Below are 25263 nucleotides of genomic sequence, written 5' to 3' on the forward strand. Positions count from 1 at the left end.
TTCTGTAATGTGCACCAACAAACAAGTTGCATTTCTTTAAGTACAGACTGAGAACACAAGTATATTGAAAACTTGATTGACATTCACTACTTGTGAAAACTGGTCAGGTAAGTATTTTGGAAATTGAACAATTTTAAAGGTCAAGTCAAAGTTTGATGTTACATAATTTTAATTTAAAACTCCTTTTTTAGTTTTCTAACAAAAGGAAATGGAGTGTGGACTTTTTTTTTCCTTTTTGGAGTGCAAAGTTCAGAGTACAAACAGAAGTCGACTTATGAAGGCCCATTCATAGATGTGTATCCTGTTGTGATGGTTTTGAGATGAGTTGTTGGTGGCTCATCACCATTTCAATGCCCATCAAAAACACTAACATACCAGTTAAACTTTAAGTGCTAAAGAAAAGTTTCCAGTTTACAATACTGGAATGTAAAGTCCTGTAAAGCTGAGTGTCATTGTGAACTTATCGTAACATTTATTATGTGCCTTTCACTTCACGCACACTCTCTGTGCACTGTGACAATGCTGCATGCCAGTGTGTGTAGTATGTGTTACAGACTGTAGTCATTAAAAAACAAACATCTTTGAATAGGGGTCTAGATTAGATAATGCTAAAATACACTAACAAACACAGGTGTTTCATCCATCACTGAAAAACTATTGTGAACACAAAGGAATACATTACAAAACAAGATATTTGCTGTTCAAATCCATTAACTATCTGCCATAATAGCATGAAAAGATTTAGAGAACCTTGAGAAATCTCTGCATAAAAGGGACAAGGCTAAAACCAAAATGAATGGCCATGACCTTTGACCCATAAAAGCTGCACTGCATTAAATACCAACATGATATCACAAAATGAGCTTGGGGACACTGAAAACCACTGACAGTGAACACAGTCTCATCACTGCATCTATAAATGCAATTTAAGACTCTACTATGCTAAGTGAAAGCCAGATTCAACAAAATCCAGAAACACCACTGACTTCTCTGGACCTGAGCTCATCTGTCATGTCACAGTTTGATTTCTTTCTTTTGGAAGCAAACAGCTTTTAAGGATTAGTCACAGACTTGTGTTAAATCATTTTATAGTGATTAACTAATTAAAATAAATATATTATTTATTAAAATAAGTAATTATATTGCTGATCATTTTATGTATAATGTTACTCGCTTATAGATTTATTTTTCTGAATTTTTTTGATACATTGGTAGTTACAATTGGTCTGGTCTAAATATACATATATATATATATATATATATATATATATACATATATAAAACAAAGACAACAATAAAGTTATTAACAGTAAATAGTAAGATAAAACTGAATTCACAGGATTATGGGAGCCTTCTTTAAAAGATATACTTTGCTTTGGCAAGTATTATTTCTGTAATATTTATTATCACAAAAAATGTTGATATATTGCAAGCAATAAAGTTTACATACCCATTTTTAAAGATACAAATGAAGTTTTAGTGAAAAAGAAGCACTCTATAGGTGAGAGAACCAGGATAAACCAGTTTGACTGCAGTATATGGATGTCCCCTTTGATGAGGCAGACGCTCAAGGCTTCAGGTCCCCTCTTGGCAATTTCTTTAAAAAATTGTAAAAATCACATTTGCAGTAATATTGTGAAAGAAGACCTCAAAAGTAAATGTTCAATTCTAGTTTTGTATTTTTAAAATGACTGCTAATAAAGGTTCCCTCTTGGATAGTACACTTAGATAGTCCCCTATTATTCATGTTCGCATGTATGTGTGTGTGTGTGTGTGTGTGTGTGCGAGAATGGGTGGTGGGGGGCCTGTGTGCCATGTTTCCACTTCAGGGACAAAGGTTATGTTTCGGGAACAAAAGCAAAAAAAAAAAATAGGTTAGTAAACAGTATAAAGCAGCATGGAGGCCAGTGAAAACTTAATGGTGGTTACTTTGTTATATCCCTTCCGAGTGTAGTCTAAATTTTAAACTTGGTGCAAACTAATAAGTATTAATATTATGCAATATGTATTTTGTGGTGGTATTCATTGCATCTCACTAGTTAGGGGTTAAAATTAGCATGTTCACAGGGATGTTTGGTCTCTGTCAATGCTGATCAGAGCTATAGCGAACTGATACCAGTACCACTGCAAGGTTATTTGATGCGGTTGTGAATGCAGATTGTTACCTTTCCCATTACATTAAAAAGCCAGATGTTAGCAGGTCTTAACAGTTTTTTTGTGCAGTAAAAAAGGGGGCCTTATATTCCCATGCTGTTGACTCAATCACACACCCTAACCTCATCCCTAAATCCCATTTGCGTAGGCCTTCTCAAATTTATCTAATGAACAAAAAAGCTTGTTGTATTTTGATCACTACAGCTGTCTACAAGCAGCGCACATTTCACTTAAGCTATACACGTGTAATTGCAACCCAAAACCTTTCAGACTTCAGGTCTGTTTTCTTTTGTTAAACATATATACTACAGTGACTGTGAGTGCTCAGGTGACCTACACAGAAGTCCTGTCCTGCTGACATGCTGCTTTCACTTTGCTGCCTTTGGAGACAGTTGACAAAATAATCTCACCACAAAGTCACTTCTTTTCACATCTGACTGTCTGTTGGTGTCTGTTCTGGAGCTTTTGTTCAGAAAGTTGCAAAGTCGTCACAGAGTTCCATTTTCCAGAACACTTTACTGACTTTTCAACCTTAAGAAGAACTTTTCATCTCAAGGTTGAATCTAAAGGTTTACTTTGGTCTGTGTATTGATTTACTGAATTATTACAGCTCTGTCGGTCTGATTGTCTGATTTAACTTTTACATTTGAGCTATAAGAGTGGATGATTCTAACAGGACAGTGGCTGTGAGTGATTTAACTCTGACACAAGAGCATGTTTGACAGCAGATATGTGATTATTTGATAACTGTTTGTGTTGTAAAATGCATCATTCCTCCACAATAAAAGACTCTTTACTATAGCAAAATAAACCCATGATACATTGCATTAGGCTGTTAATTCCCAACTCTCTTGGAATGGACTGCATCAGCTATTTTTCAATCCATCACTGAGTTTGTGTATAAAGTTCTTCCTAATTTGTAGCTACTAGCAGGTGTCAAAGTAATGTTTTATATATATATAGTTTTTTTCAGAGATTTCAGCAATTAAGCAGTGAGACTGAGAGAGAAATAAAAAGATGTGCCAAGCTGACCATACCAGCCAGTCATTATTATTCAGGAATCTCTTTCTTGTCTTAAACCAAACCTCCATAACTTTCTTAATTACATAACAGTACATTATAAGGTAACATCATTAATGGGGTGCTAATTCATACGATATACAAACTGTTGTGTGTGCATTTTCGTAGGGTATCACACAAAATGTTCCATGGTGATGTGTTGGTTATTTTCAAATATGTGAGTACGGGATGCTGATTGTAAAGTTGTGCACTCTGAAAGTAGCACAAACATTTCTCCACATTTAGCTCTAATACATAATCAGAGGTGTGAATTTTTCAAAGTTATTTTGTCATCAAATTTAGAGCAATATTTGTGAACTTGCTCACTTATTTCATGGAAAATATATTAAAGATAATATCACTGTCAAATAAAAATGTTAAATCTATTAAATGTGATTTCTAAATGTTAAATGTTATATATAGATGTTGAATGTCAGTCAGTCATTTTCTGTAACTGCTTGTCCTCGGAAGGGTCGCGGGGGGGGGCTGGAGCCAATCCCAGCTGTCATCGGGCAGAAGGCGGGGTACACCCTGGACAGTTTGCCAGACCATCGCAGGGCCGACACATAGAGACAGACAACCACACACGCTCACAGTCACACCTAAGGGCAATTTAGAGTCACCAATCAACCTGAGCTGCATGTCTTTGGACTGTGGGAGGAAGCCGGAGACCACGGAGAGAACCCACGCAGACACGGGGAGAACATGCAAACTCCGCACAGAAGGGCCCCCGCCCAGACCAAACCCCGTTCCAACCGGGAGTTGAACCAAGGACCCTCTTGCTGTGTGCTAACCACAAAGCCACCGTGCCGCCCTAAATCTGTTAAATGTGATTTCTAAATGTTAAATGTTATATATAGATGTTGAATGTTTAATCTAAATGTTAAATCTAAATGCTAAATGTTACATCCCATATGTGAGTTTAAAACCCACAGAATTATTTAACTGACAAAGTGTAAGCTTATTTATTTAAACTGTTTGGGGTCATATTATTAGCTTATGAGCTTTGTCAGGTTTAGTTTTGCGATTATTCAGTTGATGTTAGGAAGCAATAATGTTATAACAGAGCTCGGTCTGAACTTAGGAGTTGTTAGTGTATGACCGGAAATTCAATATAACTAAAATGTTAATACTAAACTAAATCATACATCGCACTAAAACAATGCTTTAGTTCCCTTGTGTCCTCTAACAGTGGCTGTATGCAGTACAGGCTGCTGTTTATAGAATGAATTCCTGTTTACCTGACAGCACTGCTGCTGGCGTCCATGTCCTGAGCAGTTACAGAGCCGATAATGGTTCCTGGAGGAGTGTCCTCATACACGTCCAGAGAGTAGGAGGACGTGGTGAAGACAGGGGGCTCGTCCACGTCCAAGACATTCACCTTGACTGTCGCTGAGTCCTTAAAGGGCCCTAGGTGGAGGAAACGGGGGTCCAGCTGTGGGTTGGATGCCTCCACCTTGAAGGTGTATGACTTCTTGGTCTCATAGTCAATAGTCTGCGGAAAAAGCAGAAGAAAGATATGGAGAGATAAAAATGATGATTTTTATCTCTAACTGATATTTCATTGTATGAACCTTCATGGCATCTCCACAGGAGCCAGACATTTTTCAGTCATCTGTCTACGTTCATCTGTCCACATCCGATCTCTGGTCCAGTCGCACCATGGACCCACATATCAGTCTGACAGTACATTACATCGACGAAAAATGGAAATTGCGCACCAGAGTGCTCGAGACAGCATATTTTCCATCTGATCACACTGGAGAGATGGTCGGACAGGGCTTAAGAACGATGCTGTCTGCATGGGACATCAGGGAAGAGGACCTTGTCGCCATAACAACTGACAGCAGCGCCAATATTGTGAAAGCTGCCCAGCTCAATGAATGGACGCGTGTGCAATGTTTTGGGCACTGGCTGCACCTGGCAGTCGGTAAGTGCGCAGATCTTAATGGGGATATCTTTTGGTACTGACCTGCTGTTATATTCTGTGTTTTTGTGTGTTCAGTTGTATAATGTAGGACATATTAAATTATTAAATTATGTCTTTTCGACACATAATAGAGCTACAGCAGTAACGTTTTAGCTATAGAATTACAATTAAATGGCTACAGCTATTTTTTCTATTTTATTGTGTGTATTTTTAGTAGCTGGGCTAATGTAATGATTTTAGACTTTGTTGTAATTGCACTGATCTGTCATTTAAGATGAAAAGCGCAATATGAATAAAATAAATCATAATAATAATTATTATTATTATAGGTATTATAGGTCCCCGCTGATGACAAGGCATCAAGGCATCTTGTTCCAAAATGGTCAGACCTGGATGTCTTGGAGGCCGTAAAGAAAGCTCTCGCTCTCGCTGTCGGGCGAAGAGTATGTCACCATCTCATCTGTGAAGCCTGTCCTACACATCCTCCATTCTAAGCTCTTTGTAATATCCATTTTTAGAATTTGTTTATGAGATTGTAGGTTTAATACTTTGTGTTTGCAGGAAATTTAAGTTATTTTATACTTTTAAATGCATTCAGTCATTCTCATTTCAAGTAATCTGTGCTTATCAGCTGTTCAATAAATCTTAACAACTCAAAGTACTTAATTTGTATTTTCTTCATTTATTTTCAGACATTGTAGTTTTACAGTCCTTTACAGTCATTTAAAGTGGCAAAATAATTGCAATAAATAGGTCCAGGGGAGTCATACTATCAATATAACTGCCACACCTCTATCTAATGGCCAAACTTTTTTTTGCGCAGGGGGCGCAGTGGAGTAGTTATCAATTTATCGTTATCGAGGTGAACTGCTCAATATATCGTGATATTGATTTGAGGCCATATCACAGTTGGACAGATGGAACCTGTTGTGTCCACTGTGATACAGTGTCAGGTTTAAATGCTACCAGTAACAATGTGATATAAGGAGAATGAGGGTGCCTATAGGGTGAGCGGAGAGGTGATGGGGTCCAACAAACCCCAAACTCTAATGTGGGAGTCTCCCTGACTGAATGTAATGTTTTATTTCTACATAAAACCATGTGCCCTTGTTGCCTAATCCTAACCATCCATAACAGCATACGTTATCGACGTCCCAGCATTGGTAACCATGTGCTTTTGTTCCCGAAACATAACCTTTTGCAGCATCATCCCACGATGTGCTTGTGTTGACATCATGGTAGCATCATCCTGGACATAGTGAAGTTTGACCTTTTGGATATAAAATGTCATCACTTCTATGTTCTGTAAAACATTTGTCTAAAGCTCTGTCATAACTAGCATAAGAAAAAATTCTAATCAGTTTATTTTTCAGTCCATAGGTGACACGTAGGTGTCAATTTTGAAAAAAAAAAAGAAAGAGATATCAGGACACATTGACCTTACCCAAAGTCTAATCAGTTCATTGTTGAGTCCAACTGAGCATTTGAGCCAAATCTTTAAAAACATTTCCTCAAGGTGTTCTTGATATATTGTGTTCACAGGAATGAAAGTAACAGTAACCTTGACCTTTGACCTATGGCCACCAAAATTTAATGGGTTCATCCCTGAGTTAGAGCTGATATTTGTGCCAAATTTTAAGAAATTCCACTGCGTTGATGTGAATGGGACAGGGCGATAACCTGAAATCATAATGCCCCCAGCTACTGCTTTAGCCAGTATGGATGCATAGAAAATGCCACCTAAAAAAGACATTTTAAAGGCATCTACACAGCACCTGGTCCAACAGATGAGTTGCTATCTACAGCAAAAACAAAGCTGTGGATCGGCCCTCACTGTTGAACACTTCCTTTGTGATACCATGATAACCTGCCTTATTGTTGCATCCCTAACATGACTGCCTCTTGATAAATTATTTCTTCACAGTAGACACTTCAAAGGGCAGCATATTTGGTTACTAATGCCCAATCAGTGTGAAATATGCATCGCTCAGTCATTGATTTGGACACAGAAGGGGTTGATTTCTCATTCTATCCCATTCTTATCTGTTTGGGAATGCACAGGAGAGAAATGCAGGAGACAGCCACTTTGATATGGAAATGTAGCCGCAACTGTACGGAGACACATTCATATACATATCAAACTCAGTGATCACTTCATGATGTGAAACCAATTCACATTCTGAGCTCCTCTGTGTCTCTGTACAGTATAAGCACTACTGTAAAGTGAAGTACCAGCATCTAGCTAGAGTTTAATAGTACAAGAAGCTTTTAAACATGTATTTCATTAGTATGAATATATATGTAGTGGTACTAATAATATTTTACTGTGTATTTACATTGAAAGCCACAAAAACTAGAGTCAAATTTATTTCACTTATTTGTGCATTAAAGCTGGTTCTGATTCTGACAGCTGAGAGAAAATAATCATGTCACAAACAAACACACATCATCTCTGCTTTTAAACACACCTTTCACCCAGTGACCTTGTGGGAAAGAAACATATTGTGCTTTCCCACAAACAGCCCCCTGTCAGTCATGACGAGCATGTGTCAGTGTTTTCCTGTGGCTCCACACTTACATATAGGCAGAGTAGGTCAGCTATTGAGTAGAAAACATGTGCAAATAGATTTTCGCATATAAGGAGAAAATTATTTTAATTTTGTTTACAGTGTTTATGTTTTTTATAGATGGAGGGAGTAATTAAATGCGCAAAATATTTTCAAGAGCCAAATACATTCATAAAGCCTATTGTGCACTGTATACAGAGAATTCTAATTCAAACAGCACATCAGTCTTACAGACATGTTGGTCAATGATTGCTCTCCATCTTTTTTAGGTCCACCAAATATGTGCTTAATTTAGGCCCTTATGTCTATTTTACAAATGTTCATGATGCTTTTTATTGTTGGCTTGCACAGTGATGGCATGTGGCTGCGGGTCAATCATTAGGTTGAAAGATTAACTCCATCCATCCATCCATCCATCCATTTTCTTCCGCTTATCCGGGATCGGGTTGCGGGGGCAGCAGCCTAAGCAGGGAAGCCCAGACTTCCCTCTCCCCGGCCACTTCGTCCAGCTCTTCCCGGGGGACCCCGAGGCGTTCCCAGGCCAGCTGTGAGACGTAGTCTCTCCAGCGTGTCCTGGGTCTTCCCCGGGGCCTCCTACCGGTGGGACGTGCCCTGAACACCTCACCAGGGAAGCGTCCTGGAGGCATCCTAATTTGATGCCCGAGCCACCTCATCTGGCTCTTCTCAACGCGGAGGAACAGCGGCTCTACTCCCAGCCCCTCCCAGATGACCAAGCTTCTCACCCTATCTCTAAGGGAGAGCCCAGCCACCCTACGGAGGAAACTCATTTTGGCCGCTTGTACCCGCGATCTTGTTCTTTCGGTCACTACACAAAGCTCGTGACCATAGGTGAGGGTAGGAACGAAGATCGACCGGTAAATCAAGAGCTTTGCCTTTCGGCTCAGCTCCCTCTTCACCACGACAGACCGGTGCAGAGTCCGCATTACTGCAGACGCTGCACCGATCCGCCTGTCGATCTCCCGTTCCATCCTTCCCTCACTCGTGAACAAGACCCCGAGGTACTTAAACTCCTCCACTTGGTGCAGGACTTCGTCCCAGATCGGGAGGGGGCACGCCACCCGTTTCCAGGTGGGAAACATGGTCTCGGATTTGGAGGTGCTGATTCTCATCCCAGCCGCTTCACACTCGGCTGCGAACCGATCCAGTGAGAGCTGAAGGTCACGGCCCGATGAAGCCAACAGGACCACATCATCTGCAAAGAGCAGAGACCCAATCCTCAGGTCACCAAACTGGACCCCCTCAACACCCTGGCTGCACCTAGAAATTCTGTCCATGAAAGTTATGAACAGAATCGGTGACAAAGGGCAGCCCTGGCGGAGTCCAGCCCTCACCGGAAACGAGTTCGACTTACTGCCGGCAAAGCTCTGGCACCGGTCATACAGGGAACGTATCAGGGAGTCCGAAACCCCATATTCCCAGAGAACCCCCCACAGGACTCCCTGAGGGACACGGTCGAATGCCTTCTCCAAGTCCACAAAGCACATGTGGACTGGTTGGGCAAACTCCCACACACCCTCAAGGACCCTACCAAGGGTCCAGAGTTGGTCCACAGTTCCACGACCGGGGCGAAAATCGCATTGCTCCTCCTGAATCCGGGGTTCGACTATCCGGCGGACCCTCCTCTCTAGTACCCCCAAATAGACCTTACCAGGGAGGCTGAGGAGTGTGATTCCCCTGTAGTTGGAACACACTCTCTGGTCCCCCTTCTAGAAAAGAGGGACCACCACCCCAGTCTGCCAGTCCAAGGGCACTGCCCCCGATGTCCACGCAATGTTGCAGAGTTGCGTCAGCCACGACAGCCCCACAACATCCAGGGCCTTGAGGAACTCCGGGCGGACCTCGTCCACCCCCGGGGCCCTGCCACCGAGGAGCTTTTTGACCACCTTGGTAACCTCAGCCCCAGAGATAGAGGAGCCGATCCACAACGTCCCGAGTCGAGGTCAGCAGCGCCCCGTCCCAACCATACGCAGTGTTGATGGAGCACCGCTTACCCCTCCTGAGACGCCGGATGGTGGTCCAGAACCTCTTCGAAGCCGACCGGAAGTCGTTTTCCATGGCCTTGCCGAACTCCTCACACGCCCGGGTTTTTGCCTCGGTGACCGCCGCCGCCGCACTCCGCTTGGCCTGTCGGTACCTGTCTGCTGCCTCCAGAGTCCCACAGGCCAAGAAGGCCCAATAGGACTCCTTCTTCAGCTTGACGGCACCCCTTACCGCCGGTGTCCACCAGTGGGTTTGGGTGTTGCCGCCCCGACAGGCACCGACCACCTTACGGCCACAGCACCGGTCGGCCGCCTCAGCAATGGAGGCACGGAACACGGCCCACTCGGACTCAATGTCCCCGGCCTCCCCCGGGACATGGTCGAAGCTCTCCCGGAGGTGGGAGTTGAAGCTCCTTCTGACGGGAGACTCTGCCAGACGTTCCCAGCAGACCCTCACAATGCGTTTGGGTCTGCCAGGTCTGACCGGCGTCCTCCCCCACCATCGGAGCCAACTCACCACCAGGTGGTGGTCGGTTGACAGCTCCACCCCTCTCTTCACCCGAGTGTCCAAGACATACGGCCGCAAGTCCAGCGATACGACTACAAAGTCGATCATTGAACTGCGGCCTAGGGTGTCCTGATGCCAAGTGCGCATATGGACAGCCTTATGCTTGAACATGGTGTTCGTTATGGACAATCTGTGGCAAGCACAGAAGTCCAATAACAAAACACCACTCGGGTTCAGATCGGGGGGGCCATTCCTCCCGATCACGCCCCTCCAGGTCTCACTGTCCTTGCCAACGTGAGCGTCGAAGTCCCCCAGCAGAACGAGGGAGTCCCCAGAAGGAGCACTCTCCAGCACCCCCTCTAAGGACTCCAAAAAGGGTGGATACTCTGAACTGCCCCATGGGTAAAGGCCCGGCCACCAGGCGCTCGCCATCGAGCCCCACCCCCAGGCCTGGCTCCAGGGGGGGGGGCCCGTGACCCGCGTCCGGGCGAGGGGAACTCCGGACCATTGGCTGTCGTCATCATAGGGGTCTTGTGAGCTACACTTTATCTGGTCCCTCCCCTAGGACCTGTTTGCCATGGGTGACCCTACCAGGGGCATGAAGCCCCCGACAACTGAGCTCCAAGGATCACTGGAGATTAACTCAACAGTCTATAAAATCTCCTATCAACGTTTAGCTTGCTGCTAGCTAGCTAGCCAGGTCGAGGTTTTAAAATGTAAATATCAGTATACATTGAGGAAAAAAATAACTCGATGCCACATCACTAGACATCAGTAATACTCTTTGAATGACAAAACTTGGCTAAACCCTGAGCAGCACCAATTAATCTGTCATGATTGGCTGCCATGCAGCCTCCCTCCTCCCCTTCTGTGTGTGTTCTTCCTGTCTGCATATCCTTTTGTTTCCTAACCTGTGTGTGTGTGTGAGTGTGGGCGCGGTCTTTCCCTGCAGGCTGGGCCAGGTGCAGGCAATCTCTTGATGAGCTGGTGGAGTACTCAGACCTATTTGTCGCCAGAGTATTACTCCTACTATGTGGTAAATGTTCCTTACGGCCTCAAAGTATATTTACCTGTCGTTTCTCGAGTTTTTGTTTTTTTGCCTGTGTGGCTCATATATTGTGTTTTTCCTGCCTCAGAGTCACCTCAACTCCATGCTTTGCGCTCCAGCCACTTGTGTATCTGCCTGCCTGCATTCCTGCCTGCCTGCCTGCCTGCTTGCTTTCCTCGATATGCTCACCCAAGCACTAAAAGCCTCACAGAGAAATCACCTCACCGTGGTATGAATTGGTTGCTTTTGTTTGGTGTGATGATACGCGACAAACGGGTTGCTGTAGTCGCGCCGTTGACGTCATCAGTGTGTTGACACAGGAATAACGCAGGTGTACCATTAGCTGTTACCCGCTAATAAATGGCCAGATAAACGCCGAAGTGAGTCGACATAGTCCTCATCTTTCCTATAACAGCGACCGTTCATGACATGGTGTCAGAAGTGGCCGACAGGATGCCTGCACAGTGTGAATAATGGCAAAGTTCGGACCGCCAGAGCCTTTTGACTTCACCCGCCCGGCTGAATGGCCGATGTGGCGCCGGAGATTCGACCGCTTCCGAGTGGCGTCAAAGCTGGATAAAGACAGCGGTGAAGTGCAGGTGAACACGCTTCTCTACGCTTTGGGAAAGGAGGCAGAGGCCATTTACGACTCTTTCGTGTACGACCGAGCCGACGAAGAAGAGGAGGGAGCCGGCGGGTGTCCTCCAGAGCTCGACTACGAAACGGTAATGGAGAAATTCAGCGACCACTTCGTGCCCAAACGGAACGTTATTCATGACAGGGCGTGCTTCCACATGAGAGTACAGAAGCCCGGTGAGTCTGTTGACGCTTTCGTCAGAGGACTGTATGAGTTGGCACAGTATTGTGAGTTCAAAGGGACAAAAGATGAACAAATCAGAGACAGGATTGTTATTGGCATATCCGACAACGAAGTCTCTCAAAAGTTGCAGCTCGAGCCCGACCTCTCGCTCGAAAGAGCTATCCAAATAGCACGCCAGAGTGAACAAATTAAGCAGCAGAACGTGAGCCTGCGTGCGGATTGTGCAGTGGATGCAGTGAGACAAAGAAAGCAGCAGTTTCGCGCTAAAAAGAGTGACAATGACGGACAACAGTGGCAGAAACAAGAGCAAGGTGAGCAAAGAAACCCTGTTGCATGTTCTCGCTGTGCTAGACCACATGGAAAAAAACAACCCTGCCCAGCTAAGAATAAGAGGTGCCGAAAGTGTACAAAAATTGGACATTTCGAAGCAGCCTGTCAAACAAAAATGCTGAAAGAAGTGGCAGTGGTCTCTGACAACACATCAGAGGGGGACGGGGATATGTTTTTCCTTGGTGCAGTGACTGAAACTAAGCCAGCTGTAATCGAGCAGCCAGACACTGACGATGAGTGGCTTGTGGAGCTGCCTGTAAATGACAGCATAGTCGAATTTAAAATCGACACAGGCGCTGACATCACTGTAATGTCACAGACTGCATTTAACAGACTGCACCAGAGCCCAAGATTGGTCCCAGCAAAGAAAATACCATTAGTCACCAGTCCTGGAGGTAAAGTACAGTGTATTGGCAAATTCCTGGCCAAAACTCAGTTTAAAGGACAGAACTACCACTACTGGGTTACTGTCATAACGGGCCCGTATGCTCACAACCTATTGGGAGGGACTGTTGCCAAGAGGATGGGGTTGGTCAAGCACATTAATGGCGTCGACACAAACATGTTAGCCGACGTGTTTGGGGACATCGGCCTGCTAAAGTGTAACCCTGTGAAAATTGAACTGAAGGCAGGTGCCGAGCCCTACATTCTAATAGCGCCACGACGCATCCCATTTCCTCTTCTGTCAAAAGTGGAGACAGAACTGAAGTGCATGCTCGCCATGGGGATGTGCCCCGATGGTTCCAGTGGAAAAGAGGAACTGAGACAAAGTGAGGGTGTGCGTCGATCTCAAACGCTTAAACAAAGCCATGAAACGTGACCGTTAAAGCGTGTTTTCCACCTTGGACGCTTCCTGTGGATTTTAGCAAATCCCTCTGGACGCAACCAGCCAAAAGCTGACAACATTCATAACCCCGATTGGCAGATTCTGCTTCCGAAGGCTGCCATTTGGAATTACGTCAGCTCCAGAAATCTTCCAAAGACAAATGTCAACACTGCTGAAGGGTCATGAGGGAGTTGTTGTGGTGATGGACGACATACTCGTGTTTGGAGCAAATAAAGAGGAGCACGACAAGCGTCTGAACGGAGTTCTGAGGACCGTGAAAGACAGCGGCTTGAAACTGAATAAAGCAAAATGCTATTTTGCAAAGTCAGAGATAAAATACTTCGGTCACATCATCAGTGCTGAGGGCATGAAACCAGACCCTGCTAAAGCGAAAGCTATCACTGACATGCCAAGTCTGACCAACTTGGAGGAGCTTCGCCAGGTCCTGGGTCTCATCAACTACATCGGGAGGTTCCTGCCTGATCTCTCCGCGAAACTGCATCCAATCACTTGCCTGTTGAGGAGAGACAGCGAGTGGATATGGAGTGACGCGCAAGAACAGGCATTTGCCGCTATTAAAGCCATGCTGGTGTCAGCTCCAGCTCTTGCTTAGTACGACGCAAACAGAAAGACTGTCATCAGCGCCGACGCAAGCAGCTTCGGCTTACGAGCAGCACTGTTGCAAGAACACAGAGACGGCTTAAAGCCAGTGGCATTCTGCTCCCGCACGCTGTCCGAGGCAGAGAAGAGATATTCTCAAATTGAAAAAGAGTGTCTGGCAGGCGTGTGGGCGTGCGAGCGGTTTGCACACTATGTGCAGGGCATGGATGGCTTCCGCCTGCAAACGAATCACAAACCCCTGGTGCCGCTCATAAACACATATGACTTGGACAAAGCACCTCCGAGGTACCAGAGACTCCTGATACGGCTCTTAAGGTTTCACGTGGTAGCTGAGCACGTTCCAGGGAAACAGCTGGTCGTCGCCAATGCTCTCTCCCGGAGCCCGCTGGCTGACGTGAGAGATGAGAGCACAGATCAGGAGGTGCAAGCATATGTCGAGTCCATCGTAGCAAATGCACCTGTCTCATCACAAAAACTCGCACAGCCACACAGCATGACACAGACCTGCAGAGGATTGTGCGCTTCATCAGGTACGGGTGGCCGCCAAAATCAATGCTGTCACCATCGCTGCATGGATTTTACAATGCAAGAGCACACCTCTCAGAGACTGATGGCTTAGTGCTATACCAGAACCGGCTGGTCATCCCTTCTGCACTAAGAGCAAATGTGTTGAAACTGTTGCATGAGGGACACCAAGGACTGACACGGTGCTGTGCACGTGCCAAGACGTCTGTGTGGTGGCCGCGCATCGGTGCTGAGATCACACAGACAGTATCCATGTGTGAATTCTGCATCGAAAACAAACCTGCTCACAGACATGAGCCCCTCCTGACCACACCCCTGCCCGAGGGCCCCTGGCAGCGTATTGCTGCTGACTTGTGTGAATCAGGAAAGGAGGATTATCTCATCGTGACAGACTACTATTCTCGGGACATTGAAATCGCTCACCTGTCTACAACATCAAGCCATCAAGTCATTAACCGGCTCAAGAGCATGTTCGTGAGGTGGGGCATTCCCTTGGAACTAGTGAGTGATAACGGCACTCAGTTCACGTCCGCAGAGTTTCAAGACTTCAGCCGGGAGTATGGGTTCGTACACACGACATCTAGCCCCCATTACCCCCAGGCTAACGGCGCTGCGGAGCATGCCATACAGACTGCAAAACACATCTTAAAGCAACCTGACCCACATCTTGCTCTGATGTGCTACAGAGCAACCCCTAGTGCTGCGACAGGGGTGAGCCCAGCTTCGGTCATGGCTGGGAGAGAAATCCGAACAACACTTCCTATGCTGGAGAACAAGCTGCGATCTGCTCCTGTGGACCGACAGCAAGTCCAGCAGAAGGACTTCCAGACCAAGTCTGCTTACCAGTTCTTCCACGACCATCATCATTTTGCACTGCCTCTCCCTGCTCTAAACCCTGGGCAGGACGTCAAAGTAAAACTGGATGGAGAGAAGGGGTGGAAAACATCCGCTAGAGTCCTCGGGAGGTGCAGAGAGCCACGATCTTACATGGTGGAGACAGACAACGGAGCCGTACTGCGTTGCAACCGGAGACATCTGCAGGCTGTTCCACAGTCTGCTGACCCACCAGACCAGCAGCCGTTGCCACCTGGGTCTCCTGTGCAGCAGCCCAAAAGCCCCATACCTGTGGTCTGTACTGGCCTCAGAAACCAGGTTGCTGATCAGAGACAGTCAGACTCAGCTGCAGAGTGTGCACTACAGAGCTCACCTCCATGCAGTACCGTGCAGGTGACTTCCAGAGGTCGTGAGGTCAGAGTTCCTCTCAGATATAGAGACATCTAAGAGACTCAGACCTGCTCAGTTTCACACTAAGTTCAGTTCATCAGTTGTGTGAGAGATAATTTGAGTACAGGATAATTTCTTGTTTAATTTGACAGTCTAAAGGAATTATATGGTCAAATTTGAGTATACATATGACATATTATTTGTTGTTATTTCTTGAGGCAATGTGATTATTCTTTAGTTAAAAGAAAGTGAAATCTTAATTTTAAAGGTCACATCCCTGTTGGTGTAATACAGCAACCATCTAAGGACTTGTTGGACTGTTCTGCAAACTCTGATAGGAACAGCAACTGTTGAGGGCAGAAGCTGTTGTGTTCTCAATATTCATGTTTATGTGTGAGATATGCATCTTGGTTAAAGTATGTGGGGTTAACCACTTTAAGGGGGAGATGTGATGATACGCGACAAACGGGTTGCCGTAGTCGCGCCGTTGACGTCATCAGTGTGTTTACACAGGAATAACGCAGGTGTACCGTTAGCTGTTACCCGCTAATAAATGGACAGATAAACGCCGAAGTGAGTCGACGTAGTCCTCATCTTTCCTATAACAGCGACCGTTCATGACATTTGGAAACACGTGGAGACAGCACAGAGCAATTCCATCTCACGTCACACAGTGTGAGCGGCCCAGCTTCATTCACCTCCCCCCATCTACTCAACTTGATGTCCAAATAATCACACAATCAGTTGTTTCTCTATATGTCCATCTGACAGAACAGAGGTGTGCTTTACGGTGAATAAGGACTGTGTGATGGTGGCATTGTAAGGTGCTATCCTGTTCCTGCTGTGGATCACAAGCCTATTCTCATTCCAGACTCGTAAAATAGCACCACTTTGACAGTGCTTTTAGCGTACGAATGCAATACTAAAAGCCTTGTTATGGGTTTGCATGAAACATTGCTGGACAGCTTCAGGTGAGAACGTGGCTGGACAGAACTGGTCGTGGTGTTTTTGTACGCCAGCAGACGACTAGAAAGCACCTAAGAACATGGCCACGGAACCTGCTGCAATTATAAAGCAGCAGCCAATGATGTAAGAAGTCACAAAACAGACTGAATTACAGTGTACAGGTTAAAGAAGCTGATGGGATCACATTTCACTGGAGTTGCACCTTGTATATTTGTGAGAAAAAAGCAGAGGACTGGCAAAGAGGGCCAATGGCCAATGTATTTTTAACATTGAGCCTGATTACCACTGTTCAACACCTCTGTTTCTATGATTTTGTCATAATCCAGACAGCTTGTAAATGAAGATGATTTTTTCTAGTAAGGATCGGACAAGTTATTTATTTTAACAAATGTATTTAAATAAATGATAAGTCAAATATTAACTTTTAAAAATGAAATGTTCAATTTATTGTGTTGAGAAGTTTGCTGTTCACTGCTTTTGGCATTGTGGCATACAGACTCTTCACCTGTCTCTCTTTTAACTATATTCTTTCTTTGTGTTCAGTGTTTATCCCTCTGAACTCATTACAGTCAGCAAATCCTCTTAGACTGAGGGACTGCAGACACGCTGCAGAGCAACTTCACATGATGAAAGAGACACCAAGTGGAAGACAGACCTAGACGGACTGAGTAAAAATGTCCTCTCTTTCCTAAAGATTCAAATAGCTGCACTCCAGAGGAACAAAGTGTCTCCTGACTGATCTGAATTTGTCTGGTGTAGACCAGTAACATGATAAAAGTGCGGAGAGTTAGAACCTCTCCAGGATCGATAAAATTCACTCTGTTTTTCACTTAGCCGACACACACCTGTAGGGTTAAGTTAGGGAAAAGGGAAAGGGAAGAGAGCTGATTGGCAGCAAGGGAGCCAGGCAGGATTTAACTGATTGGCATCATGCCACAGAGAGAGGAGAGGAACAGAAGACAGAGAGAGGAGAGGAGTTAGTGTCTGATAGAACTATCCGATAGAACAGCAACACACAAATTGTTACAATAATAAAAAAAAATAAAAATAATTATTGTATCATGATATTTCCGCTGCCTGTGTGTTCAGCTCAGAGGTATGCCCACTTGTCCTTAATATTCTTGTTGCCGGTCATGTGGACCATCAGTTAGCTTTTGTGAGATGATGCTAGCAGCTACGGAACCATTTCAACACCACTGAGCAAGAAGAGTGATCAGAGAAGAAAAGAGCAAAAAAAGACATTTAAATCACACCATCACTAGCATTGTTTTCTATTTCTAGATTAGCTGTCTGTTGTCTCTGGACACCTGAGGAGGCTTTATGGATGCTGGCTGCCTTTGAGCTCTTGGCTACATGTCAACATTCTGCTTCCTTTAAAGTCACACTCTGATTGTTCATCGCCCAATACCAAGCTTTACTCTCAGGTAATGGCGTAACCTGCAAGTATTTTTTTTGACCACTTGGAATCAGTGCAACATGCCGTAAACACAACACTGACGTGTTATCACCTCATAACGTTGATATGTTTTGGCAAACAGATGCCTAATTACACCTCCAGCACAAAGAGCAACATAAGCATTCATTTTCAGTTTTGTTTCTGTCCAGCTGATGAATGTCAGTCCAATATTCACTCTTCTTTTATCTCTCCACTGACAATATGTTCTCACCCCAAGTTGTCACACGTTGCTGCTCTGCAGTGGACCTCCATCTCATGTTTTAGGTATTCTTCTGTGTCTGCGCTTTACGTTCCAAGATGCTGATACTGTGATGTCAGCACAAGCACATGGGCTGATGCTGCACATGGTTATATTTAGACAACACAAGCAAATGGCAACCAATGCTGGGACGTCAACAAATGCACATGCTGACACAAATGGTTAAGATTGGGGGAAAGAGGCACATGGTTTAAAAAAACCCCATCACATTCAGACAGGAAGCAAACATCTGACTTCCACATAAAAGTACGGGTTTGCTGGACCCATCAACAACCCCTTCCACGCACCCTTGCGCTCCTTACATTGTCATTGTTGACAGAATTTCAACCTGAAGCTGTTATGCAGTGTTTCATGCAGAGAAGCCAGGTGCTGTCCCGCCCTCCACTAGTTTATAATAACACCATGAACGCTTCTGTCTGGTCATGTTCTCACCTAACTATGTCCAGGAGCATGTCATGCAGATGTAAAAGGTGGCTTTTGGAGTTGCAATCTTTTGCCAATAGCACTGTTAAAGCAGCAGTATTTTACAAAATTCAGAACGAGAACGGGCTGCCAACTTCTGAGAAACTCATCTGTTTCTTTAAACACCAGCTAGTCTCACTGTGCCTGTCTGCTGTATGCTGAGGACAGTGGCTTTACCTGAAAACAGCTGCTGCTGAAAACAATACTGACCATGAGCTATGAGACTGAACAAATTTTGGAGCACTGCATTAAAACAATAAGCTGAAAGAGGCTAAAATGCATTTATGCAAATATGCAAATGAGTGCGTCCTTACAGAAAATGTTCCCATGTTCCCAGTCGAAAACAAAACAAGATAAATAAAATCGAACAAAAAAACACCCTCAGTTTTCTGAGACATTTCAAACTCTTTAGATTTTGTCCTGTAGCTACAATATTAACAAAACTAGCTAATTAAAGTAAGATTATCCAAGAAGGAATCTTGTTACGTTAGTTAATGGCTAGTCCTTAAAGTTGAGAAAGGAGAAAAAAAATTGGAAATATACTTTCCTCCTGCAGCATTCTCCTGTCCCAGGCCCCTTTCAAACCGATGACCACAGGCACATGTATGCACTTCATACATACTGATTAATCTTATTTCATTGTTTCATTTCAGAGTTGTGCACAATGCATTCACTCAACTCCCCGCTCTCTGTTTCTCTCAGACCACAAATATAAACCAGGATTCGCTGTTAACCACCTCATCTGACTTTCACTCTTTTTAAACTATGTCCATTTCTATTTTACAGTGTCTAAAATAGTGCAGATGGGTTTACATAGAAGTTGATGGAAAGCCTGCTACAGCTCACACAGACTCTAAATATTGCTCCTGGACTCAGCTCAAAAAAAAAAAGTGACTGCTTCGATCATATCAGAAGCACCAGAGGACATCAACAGGCCTGAACATCAGTCCGCTGTGTTGCCACACTCTTTCATTAAAGATCACATCCGATGCTTTTTGAATATTTTGCATTCCAACATTATTATTATTTTTAGGAAGACTCACAAAACAATGCTCATATTTATTCCCGAATCAAACTTTCAGCCTGTAAATAACAAAGCCGGCCTGTCAGCCCGACGAGTCTCAAGGCTCACTGAATCTGAAACTGTGACTTAATGTTTTCCTTTTGAACACTGGATCAACTTACAGTCATGTCAAGTTCTTCAGTAGTTCAGTGCACATGAAAAAGCTCCATGTCCTCATTCTGTAACCCTGCTGAATGTCATTTCCCTTTTTATGATAAAGTGTTTTGGGGGAAAATGCATCAGGTGTCTCCTCAGAGCCCGTTTGTGTCTGTTGCCACTCAGATCTCCTTTAGTGCTCTAGCTGAACCTCTCGATAAATTCCTGTTGCTTCAAACAGTCTGATGCACACAAACACAGTGACACTGAGACTTCCACCTGCAACAGGTACAAACACACCAGGGACATGTTGTATTGAATCTACATGAAATATTATAATGTATACAAGAAATGTATAGTAAAGCATGGCCTCCAGTATGCAAAACTTATATTTGCACATACATTTAAAATGATTACACTAGACCTATCATGACTGAAACATTTCTGTCAGCTGTTATGCAGCCCATTCTCATTCCCAAGTCATCAAATACCATTGTTTTTGCACTTATTTTGGCGTCAGGTCCCAGTGCAAAAAGCCATTTTTTCACATCTGCATGATACACCGCTAAGCTGCAGCTGAGAACATGGGCAGACAGAACTGTTCATGGTGTTATTATGTGCTGGCAGCTGGCCCTATGGTACCTTCAATAGGTGCCTCCCCCAGATTCATAGGTTGAAACACTGATGGTAACGACATATTATAAGGAGAGCATGGGCCCCTTTTGTGCAGGCAGGCTGGAGGTGTGGTGGATGGGTCCAACCAAGTGGGACTTTTGTCCAGTATTCACTTTGGGGATATCCAGGCAGATGGAGGAAGAGTTTAGCACAGTTAAACACATACTACCTTCATTGTTTTGATATCCATTTAATGCTACATTTCTATTTAGTCGACACATACGTCCCCCATTTTTATGTAACTCACCTGTTTACATGTCATTAAGGCCCAGAGTCACACATATTCAAGGGCGGGGCCGCTTGAGTGACAGCTCCACCCTCTTGACCAAATATGCTCAAAAACCAAAATGGCGATGGGTGAAATGCTGAACTCATGGCTTTTAAACGCCAAACCACAAACCAGAGGGTGACATCACAGTAGCTACATTAATTTATACAGTCTATACAATAATCCCAGCCTACCTTTTAACCCCTACTCCTCTCTGCTCCTTGTAACCCTTCCAGTAATAATACCCTGCATTCAGAGAAACAGTATCTCATCCAGTTCCAAGGGCTGATTGAAAAATTCCCACACAGTTCACACACATACACACATGGAGTGACATAGAATCTGGGGGAGGCACCTATTTGGAAAAAGCTTTTGAGTCAAACTTAAAGTCAGGGTTTTCTCAACTGTTTTAATCCCCCTTACTTTTACAGTCTGAAGGCAATATGTGAAAGTAATGTAACGGTTTCATAATCATGTCCACTTATGCTTGACGACTGCCTCTTTGTTTTAAAACAACAAGCAGGAATAGAACAGAGCTGTGGATTTCTGGCCTCTCTCATTTCTAAAATAAGAGATGTAGCAAAGATTCGTGCTCTGAGAGTAGTTGCCGTGTCTGTTCTGATTTAGAGGACAGTCTGACATAAAAGCAGGCGCAGCCCTCTGATGTTAAACTGCTTGATGTGATGTGACATGTGCGCTGTGTGTTCCAGTGTGTGTTTCTCAGTGGGTGTGTATGTAAGTGTGGAGATGGTCTCCCTGTGGATGGAGCATTTAACCAAGATTAAGTTTTGTCAAGTCCTCAGATGACTCCTTTTGGAAGAGCTCCGCTTTGAGATCTGATTACTCATTAAAACCTTTATGAGGAGACATAAAATCAGTGAAACTAGCTGCTGTGCTCGGTCTGGAGCCGGAGTCATATGGTCAAGTTTACGCTTGAAGAGAAAAAGTAATAATAATAATAATTCTTATCTGTCTCCCTCCTCTTCTCTTTTGTTCCTTTGGCTATTCTCTACGCTTTCCTTTCTTTCTTTTCTCTTCACCATTCTTCTAATATGTATCACACATCTTCAATCATCAGGGGGATCCAAAGGCTGACACTGCAAATTCAGGTCTGTTTTGTGTGCAGGAGAGTGCGCGTTGCATGCATGAGTATGTAAGGCATTATCTAGTCTAACAGCTTGGTTCAGTGGAAGGTTAAGAGGGAGAATGATTGGAATCACTGCCAGATCAGCACAATCCTGCCAAAATGCTGGTGTTAGCAAAATTTGCTTTTGGTCCTTATTTATTACTTTATTCTATTAAATTATTATTATTGCAATACTTAATTTTTTTTTATTTGCATTAAATTTTCTCTTACTATTTTAGGTTTAGAAGAAGAGACCAAACCAAATTCCTTCTATGTAAAAACCTAATTGTCAATAAACTGTGTTCTGATTCACATGGCTAACTTCAAGCCACTTGAAATGTAAAGCCGCAGACAGAAAAAGTGAGCTTGATGTAGAGTTACAGTATGGAAAGAATTCATGCCGAATAGCTAGGAGGAGAATTACAAAAAGACTTCACTCTACACTGAAACTGAGGTAAGCAGTAAAATTACTTTTATATATAAAATAATAGAACTTTCATTAACTTAAGTCAACTTAGCTAGAACCGACAGTGTTTTAATATTACATATTACTATTTTACATATAGTGGACAATAAATGGTTATCTAGCTTAACTTAAAGCTTTAAGCTGGGATACATTAAGCTGTTATTTAAGACTAGTTTGTTTAATTTGGGGTGTTAAATGCACGAATGATAAAGTATGCAAAATGTAATTGCTTAACACTTTGATTGTCAGGTCTTGTCATTTTTAAATGACAGCTGAATTTAATAGATGTGCAACACCTACTGTTATCAAAATGCATCAGTATTCTGTGTTGGAAATGGTTAGGGGCTTCAAGTATTTTCTTTCCATATGTATCAAAATGGTAGATACAAACTATTATAAATATAATTTATCATTAGGTGTCTATTGTAAAGTTGGTATGCTCCATTCATCATGGGGCCTCATTTACTTGTTGAATTGTGTTGGTTTAAGATAATTATGCAAATTTCATATCTGAATGAATTAATCACATCAGACAAAATCAACTGTGTTTCACATAAGGTTCGTTCTTTGGCGTGATTGAAACTAGTATACAATGTTTTATTTGACTAAAAGTCAAGTCAGTTTTATTTATAGAGCTCATTATAACAAATCAAAATTTGCCTCAGAGGGTTTTACATCATATGATATCCCTCTGTCACCACCAAACAAACATGGTCTTTCGAAATCAGGACTCAGACAAAGACAGATTCGATAATATGCTGAATCTATACATCATGGATTAAACAATCAGCTCTCATTAGCTAGAATGATTATCAGTTGGTTTAGCCTGATGATGCATGAATCCTGGTCATATTTTGAAAATACCAATATGATGTCAAATAGCCCTCCATGTCTACATATATCATTTAATAGGTATCATTCAGCATCTGATCTTTACTTTCCAGAATGTCACTACCGTGATGTCAATACAAGCACATGTTGGGATTACACTGCGCGTGATTATGCTCAGGCAACAACGGCATAAACCAATACCAGGATGTCAACAAATTTCCACGTTCTCATCTCAACTCATGACATGTTTCCCCTTTGCAGTGCACTTTTTATGTCTACATATTACATGATTTTACACCAAAAGCACTGTCAAAGCCTCAGTATTTTACACATTTGGAATGAAAACATGCTGAAAATCCATAACCCAATGGATCATCATGCATACCATGCTGGTGCAGCACAGATATGTCTTTGTGTAAAAAAAGAGCTAATATGCAGCTGATGATGAGTGAATGTACCTTTTTCAAGACTACCACTCCCTCTTGACTTTGGTCAGAGGAGATGATGTCAAACATGTTGCCCTCATCTCCTGGAACTATGGTGTAATCCACCTCTGCATTGCTGCCAGCATCCAGATCGTGGGCCTGAATCCGACCCACTGCTGAGCCAACTGACGCTAACTCTGGCACCCGCAGATGGAAAATACCTGACAGAAGGAGAGAAGAAGGAGGGAGTGAAAAGCAATTAATTTAAGAAAGAACATGGACTAATTTCATTCATGCATTTTTACGGACAAAGCAAAGATTCATTCATCTATCCAAACAACCAGCCAATCAGACATTATCGTTGTGACTTTCTTACTCTTAGCAAAGCGTGGTGGGTTGTCGTTGACGTCGCTGAGGGTGATGTTGATGGTGGTGGTGGAGGCCAGCCCCCCTAGCTGACCTCCCATGTCCTTTGCCTGAAGTAGAACCTGGTACTCTGTTTTCACCTCGCGGTCCATGTTGGCTAGAGCTGTCCTGATCACTCCTGGAGGAGAGGGGGATTGAAAAGGCTGCTCATCATGATATTTAGACAGATACAGGGTACTCTGGATTTAACCTTCATTAGGTCAAAATTGTACAGTACTTTGCCTGCTGAAGTCCTGTTTCATTCCTCACACGACTAATTGGGCCTAAGTGCCCCCTGCCTCTCTGTTATCAGTGTTTGATCAGGACTGAGAGAGCTTAGAGTTAAAAAATTAGCAAAGACATGAGAGGAGTCAAAGAAGGAATGGAATTGATTCAGGCGAGGGCAAAGATTCAGCACTCCAGGAGAGAGGACCGGAGTGTCCTAAAGGTTTCTTTGACCAAGTGAAGGACATACTGTAAGTTGAGTTGAGTTCAGAGATTTCTTGGTTTAATGAAGTGGTCAGAGAAATGCAGCGCCGTGTTCTGTGCAGCTTATCAGACAAATAAGCAAGTAAGGCATTGAGGTATGTTTTACCTGTGCAACTATCTGTATCTAAACATTATTACACAAAGTGATTTTACCATAAAGTCTAGAGCATATCCTAAAAAACAGTACAAACCTCATTCTTGAAACTGTAACATATACATTTTAATACACAGGGCACCCTTTTGTGTCTCCAATCATACAGGGCTGAAAAAGCCTGTTTTAATTCTGAAGATGTTAAATGCTGTTCATTTTGGAATTATTTCGTTGTAAGATCCTAAAAGCCAACCCTCTAGCTGTATGATATGCCAACATGTAGCATCACCTGAGAATGCAGCCAGACAAAACCATTCAAGATGTTATGATACACAAGCAGACGGCCGGACGGCACTTGCTACAGCAGCATGATAGGCAGACGGGCAGCATCAGCTGAGAACACAGCCAAACAGAACTGGTTACATCTGCATGACAAGCCACTGGACAGCATCAGATTGAAACTCACTGCTGATAACAACATAATATAGGGAGCAGGCTGTTCTCTATAGTGGGATGGGTGGTGGATGAGTTCAACAAACCCTGGACTTTCATACGGGAGTCTAATGTTCACTT

At 43.6% G+C, this 25263-nt stretch overlaps 1 protein-coding gene across 1 annotated transcript in view; it reads right to left on the minus strand.

Moving 5' to 3' along the window:
• LOC121951323 (cadherin-12-like) overlaps positions 1-25263 on the minus strand; it is a 169230-nt gene that overhangs the window by 54526 nt on the left and 89441 nt on the right. Inside the window, exons 6-8 of the mRNA XM_042497600.2 lie at positions 24082-24249; positions 23739-23926; positions 4455-4708 (exon numbers count right to left, since the gene is read on the minus strand). Coding sequence (XP_042353534.2) covers positions 4455-4708; positions 23739-23926; positions 24082-24249 — 610 coding nt within the window. The remainder of the gene's footprint in view (positions 1-4454; positions 4709-23738; positions 23927-24081; positions 24250-25263) is intronic.

Source organism: Plectropomus leopardus, chromosome 12 (genome assembly GCF_026936395.1).
Source record: "Plectropomus leopardus strain MGB_pleo_1.0 chromosome 12, ASM2693639v1, whole genome shotgun sequence".
Classification (NCBI taxonomy): Eukaryota; Metazoa; Chordata; class Actinopteri; order Perciformes; family Serranidae; genus Plectropomus; species Plectropomus leopardus.